Source organism: Lolium perenne, chromosome 4 (assembly GCF_019359855.2).
Source record: "Lolium perenne isolate Kyuss_39 chromosome 4, Kyuss_2.0, whole genome shotgun sequence".
NCBI classification, from domain to species: Eukaryota; Viridiplantae; Streptophyta; class Magnoliopsida; order Poales; family Poaceae; genus Lolium; species Lolium perenne.
Window position 1 is genome coordinate 267,958,520 of NC_067247.2, and position 6,765 is coordinate 267,965,284.

At 40.9% G+C, this 6,765-nt stretch overlaps 1 protein-coding gene across 1 annotated transcript; it reads left to right on the top strand.

Moving 5' to 3' along the window:
- Positions 1-927: 927 nt before the first annotated feature.
- On the top strand, positions 928-1,587 carry LOC139839357 (uncharacterized). The gene has a single exon (XM_071829412.1). The coding sequence runs from the start codon at positions 928-930 to the stop codon at positions 1,585-1,587; it is 660 nt and encodes a 219-aa protein (XP_071685513.1).
- The last annotated feature ends 5,178 nt before the right edge of the window (positions 1,588-6,765 follow it).

The following is a 6,765-nucleotide window of genomic DNA, read 5'->3' on the forward strand; positions in this document are numbered from 1 at the left end:
TACTGGTTCGATAAACCTTGGTTTCTTACTGAGGGAAAACTTGGCGCTGTACGCATCACACCTTCCTCTTGGGGTTCCCAACGGATGCGTGATGTACGCGTATCACGTATCCAGGAGTCTGAGGTTAAGGAGGCGTTAAGGAGGATGAAAGGAGGCAAGGCGATGGGTCCTGATGGTATCCCCATCGAGGCGTGGAGAGGCCTTGGAGACGTAGCGATAGTATGGCTAACTAAGCTTTTCAACCTCATTTTTCGGTCAAACAAGATGCCCGAAGAATGGAGGCGGAGTATTTTAGTACCAATCTTCAAGAACAAGGGGGATGTTCAAAGTTGTACTAATTACCGTGGAATCAAGCTGATGAGCCATACTATGAAGCTATGGGAGAGAGTCAATGAGCACCGCTTAAGAAGGTTGACAACCGTGACCAAAAACCAATTTGGTTTCATGCCTGGGAGGTCTACCATGGAAGCCATCTTCTTGGTACGACAGTTGATGGAGAGATACAGGGAGCAAAAGAAGGACCTTCATATGGTGTTCATTGATTTGGAGAAGGCCTATGATAAGATACCTCGGAATGTCATGTGGTGGGCCTTGGAGAAACACAAAGTCCCAATAAAGTACATTACCCTCATCAAGGATATGTATGATAATGTTGTGACAAGTGTTCGAACAAGCGATGGCGACACTGATGACTTTCCAATTAGAATAGGGCTACACCAAGGGTCAGCTTTGAGCCCTTATCTTTTTTATTTGGTGATGGATGAGGTCACAAGGGATATACAAGGAGATATCCCCTGGTGTATGCTCTTTGCGGATGATGTGGTGCTAGTCAATGATAGCCGAACGGGGGTTAATTGAAAGTTATAGTTGTGGAGGCGAACTCTCGAATCGAAAGGTTTTAGGCTTAGTAGAACTAAAACTGAATACATGAGGTGCAGTTTCAGTTCTACTAGGCATGAGGAGGGAGAGGTTATCCTTGATGGGCAGGTAGTACCGGAGAGAGACACTTTTCGATATTTGGGGTCCATGTTGCAGAAGGATGGCGATATCGATGAAGATGTGGGCCACCGAATCAAGGCTGGTTGGATGAAGTGGCGCCAAGCTTCTGGCGTACTCTGTGACAAGAGAGTGCCACAAAAGCTAAAAGGCAGGTTTTATAGGACAGCTATCCGACCTACGATGTTGTATGGCGCTGAGTGTTGGCCAACGAAGAGACGACATATCCAACAGTTAAGTGTAGTAGAGATGCGCATGTTGAGATGGATATGTGGCCACACAAGAAAGGATCGGGTACGGAACGATGATATACGGGAGAGAGTTGGGGTAGCACCGATTGAAGAGAAGCTGGTCCAACATCGTCTCAGATGGTTTGTACATATCCAACGGAGGCCTCCGGAAGCGCCAGTGCATAGCAGACGGATAAAGCGTGCTGAGAATGTTAAGAGGGGTCGTGGTAGACCAAACTTGACATGGGAGGAGTTCGTTAAGAGAGACTTGAAGGTTTGGAATATCGAAAAAGATTTAGCCATGGATAGGGGTGCGTGGAAGTTAGCTATTGTTGTCTACTGTTGGCTTATTTTCCTGTAGACAGTGTTGGGCCTCCAAGAGCAGAGGTTTGTAGAACAGCAGCAAGTTTTCCCTTAAGTGAATCACCCAAGGTTTATCGAACTCAGGGAGGAAGAGGTCAAAAATATCCCTCTCAAGCAACCCTGCAATCACGATACAAGAAGTCTCTTGTGTCCCCAACACACCTAATACACTTATCAGATGTATAGGTGCACTAGTTTGGCGAAGAGATAGTAAAATACAAGTAATATGGATGAATATGAGTGGTAATAGCAATCTGAAATAAATATGGCAGCGAGTAAACATGCAGTGGAACAGTAAATAAACAGAGATTCGATGTTCGGAAACAAGGCCTAGGGATCATACTTTCACTAGTGGACACTCTCAACATTGATCCCATAACTGAAACTACTCTACACTCTCTTGTTGGATAACAAACACCATTCATTGTGTAGGGATACAAGAGCACCTCAATGCCGGAGTTAACAAGCTCCACAACATCCGGAGTTCATATTTAAGTAACCTTAGAGTGCATGATAGACCATTGCAATTATACCGAGTACTAACATAGCATGCACACCGTCACCGACAGGCTATGAAAGGGGGAATAGATCACATCAATACTATCATAGTAATAGTTAACTTCATAATCTACAAGAGATCACAATCATAGCTTATACCAAGTACTACATGATGCACACACTGTCAACATTACATCATGGAGGAGGAATAGACTACTTTAATAACATCACTAGAGTAGCACATAGATGATATTCAACTAGATCACAAAGAGAGAGAGATGAACCACATAGCTACGGTAGAGCCCTCAGCCTCGGGGGAGAACTACTCCCTCCTCATCATGGGAAGCAGCAGCGGTGATGAAGATGGTGGTGGTGTCGATGGAGATGCCTTCCGGGGGCACTTCCCCGTCCCGGCGGCGTGCCGGAACAGAGACTTCTGTTCCCCGAATCTTGGCTTCGCGATGGCGGCGGCTCTGGAAATTTTATCGTATCATGGCTTATTCGTATCGAAGTTTTAGGTTACCAGGGCTTAAATAGGCGAAGAGGCGGAGTCGGAAGGGCCACGGGGACCCACACAGCAGGGGGGCGCCCCCCCCTCTGGTCGCACCGCCATGGCGTGTGGGGGCCCTGGGCCTCCCCTCTGGTCCCTCTTCGGTGTTCTGGAAGCTTCGTGGAAATATAAGATCGTGGGCCTTGATTTCGTCCAATTCTGAGAATATTTCCTATGTAAGATTTCTGAAACCAAAAACAGCAGAAAACAGAACTGGCACTTCGGCATCTTGTTAAAAGGTTAGTTCCGGAAAATGCATAAAAACATTATAAAGTGTGAGCAAAACATGTAGGTATTGTCATAAAACAAGCATGGAACATAAGAAATTATAGATACGTTGGAGACGTATCAGCATCCCCAAGCTTAGTTCCTACTCGTCCTCGAGTAGGTAAACGATAACAAGGATAATTTCTGAAGTGACATGCTACCAACATAATCTTGATCCAATAATGATGTAAAGCATATGAGCTGAGATCAAATCACTCAAAGCAAATGTCTATATTGATATAAGAGATGATAATGCAAGAGTTAAACAAGCTAGAAGTTTTCATGAACTATTGCTTTAAAGACATGAAACCATACAAAGTTCATTAAAGATGTTTTAAGTATCCAGCGTAGAAGTTCTATCCTTCATTCCAAGCATCAAGTAAATTTTCACAACATAGAAGGATTCAGTCAAGTAAAAATAAACATGAACGTCATGAATCAACTGTTTTGAAGTCTACTCAACCGGTGAGCGCAAGCATTTGGTATTGGCACCAGATATTATGGCAAAAAGAATGTTAATGGGGGTTTGGAAGGCCAAATGAAAGAAAGTCTCACAAAGCTATAAGTGATTATTAGACAAGAGGAAGTCTTATAATCGAAGTTATGCAAGGAGTAGTGATTGCCATGCAACAGATGCATATAGAGCTATATGTGTATGAAAGCTCTCCAATGGAACTAGTGGGGGTGCATCCAACTTGGTTGCTCACGAAGACCTAGAGCACTTTTGAGGAAGCTCATCATTGGAATATACAACCCAAGTTCTATAGTGTAAATTCCCCACATAGTTATACTAGTAAAACATGAAAACTCTCTCACATGGAGTATAGGTGCTAAACATGAGCACAAATGATGACTATGAATACTGCAGGTGCTAAAACATGAGCACAAGTGTGGATAAAAGATAGTAATGTTGCCCCCTTTTTCTTTATTCTCTTTTTTTTTCTTTTTCTTTTTCTTTTCTATTTTTTCTTTTCTTTTTCTGTTTCTTTTTCTCTTTTTGATGGCCTCCATGGCTCTTTTCACTTTTAGGGGCAACATCCTAATATGACAACACACTTTTGGTACAAATAACTCATAATGAATAAAATATGATGTATAAAACTGTATGCCTCTGCCAGTGTAGCAGGATGTGCAATGATCTAGCGTAACATGGGTAAACCACACATCAGCTGTATAGAATCATGCAAAGCAATATATAAATAATAAATGCCAACAAGTCATGTAATGTAAGATGGAAGTTGCATGGCAATATATCTCGGAACATCTATGGAAATGCTGTGGTAGGTAGGTATGGTGGCTGTTTTGAGGAAGATGTATGGCTTATGTGTAGGAGAACAAGAGAAAGCCCTCCCACGGGTTTGGATGTACTGGCGAAGTATGCACAATTCTCAATGTGAGCAAAAGGCAATGCACAGTACCGAAGAGGCTAGCAAATTTGGATGGTGGAAGTGCCAAAAACCGTAGCTTAACATTAGTCAAAAAGAACTCACAAGCTTATTGCAAACAACTAGCAGGTTCATCATTAAGAGCATGATTAAAATTCACTCCAAGGAGGGCCGTTCACGGTGGCACAAGTACCCCGCTAGCTCCCTCGACCTTCAGCACAACTTAGTTATTACGATGAACTCTTAGACGTGGAAAGCTATCAAGTCCAACTACACCTTCAACTATTTAAGTAGAATTTGTAGTACGGCACAAGCTTAAAGACAACAATCCACTACTAATTTTAACTTATTCAAACAGCAAGCCTTACCATCTAAATACCTCAAAACGTTTGCAAAGAATCAAGTTATCAAATCTCAATGATCTACAAGCTACCACATGCAACATTTCCTGAACCAACCAAATAACAATGAACGAAGCAGTTTCAACCTTCGCCATGAACATTAAGAATAAAGATAAGAACACATGTGTTCATATGCAACAGCGGAGCGTGTCTCTCTCCCAAACAAAGAATGCTAGGATCCGATTCTATTCAAACAAAAACAAAAATAAAAACATACAGACGCTTCAAGTAAATTACATAAGATGTGACGGAATAAAAATATAGTTTCACTAGAGGTGACCTGATAAGTTGTCGATGAAGAAGGGGATGCCTTGGGCATCCCCAAGCTTAGATGCTTGAGTCTTCTTGAAATATGCAGGGATGAACCACGGGGGCATCCCCAAGCTTAGAGTTTTCACTCTCCTTGATCATATTGTATCATCCTCCTCTCTTGATCCTTGAAAACTTCCTCCACACCAAACTCAAAACAAACTCATTAGAGGGTTAGTGCATAATCAAAAATTCATATGTTCAGAGGTGACACAATCATTCTTACCACTTCTGGACATTGCTCAAAGCTACTGAAAGTTAATGGAACAAAGAAATCCATCAAACATAGAAAAACAGGCAATGCGAAATAAAAGGCAGAATCTGTCAAAACAGAACAGTCTGTAAAGATGAATTTTTCTGGGGCACTAAACTTGCTCAGATGAAAATTCTCAAATTGAATTAAAGTTGCGTACATATCTGAGGATCACTCATGTAAATTGGCAGATTTTTCTGAGTTACCTACAGAGAACCCTGCCCAAATTCGTGACAGCAAGAAATCTGTTTCTGCGCAGTAATCCAAATCTAGTATCATCTTTACTATCAAAGACTTTACTTGGCACAAAAATGCAATAAAATAAAGATAAGGAGAGGTTGCTACAGTAGTAACAACTTCCAAGACTCAAATATAAAACAAAAGTACTGTAGTAAAATAAACACATGGGTTATCTCTCAAGAAGTGCTTTCTTTATAGCCATTAAGATGGGCTCAGTAATTTTAATGATGCACTCGCAAGAAATAAGAGTTGAAGCAAAAGAGAGCATCAAAAGCAAATAAGAAACACTTTTAAGTCTAACCCACTTCCTATGAAAAGGAATCTTGTAAATAAACAAGTCAATGAAGAACAAAGTGAATAGCATAGGAAGACAAAACAAGTGTAACTTCAAAAATTTCAGCATATAGAGAAGTGTTTTAGTAACATGAAAATTTCTACCACCATATTTTCCTCCCTCATAATAATTTCCAGTAGCATCATGAACAAACTCAACAATATAACTATCACATGATGCATTCTTATCATGAGTCTCATGCATAAAATAATTACTACTCCCAACATAAGCATAGTCATTCTTATTAATTGTAGTGGGAGCAAATTCAATAAAATAGCTATCATTATTATTCTCATCAAATGTAGGAGGCATATTGTAATCATAATAAACTTTATCCTCCATAGTAGGTGGACTGAAAATATGAGAGTTGTCATTGTAATCATCATATATAGGAGGTAAAGTATCATCAAAGTAAAATTTATCCTCCATGTTTGGGGGACTAAAAATATCATGCTCATCAAAACCAGCTTCCCCAAGCTTAGAATTTTTCATATCATTAGCAACAATGGTGTTCAAAGCGTTCATACTAATATGTTCCATAGGTTTTTTAATTTTCGCATCAAATAATCCATGTCTTAACTCAGGAAATAGATTAAAAAGCTCATTGTTATTTTCCATTATGCCTAACTAGTGAAATAAAAACAAGAAACAAAAAGATGCAATTGCAGGATCTAAAGGAAATAGCTTCGAGCACTCACACACCGGCAACAATGCTAGGAACTAGCTTAGTAGTCGGAGGATGTGAATACCTTTTACCTTACCTCCCGACAACGGCGCCAGAAAATAGCTTGCTGTCCACAACTGGCGCGTGGTTGACGTGGGAGGTAGAAATCTCTGTGGTGTAGCTTTTCTTCGTTCCCCAGCAACGGTGCCAGAAAATAGCTTGCTGTCTACTGTTGGCTTCTTTTCCTGTAGACAATGTTGGGCCTCCAAGAGCAG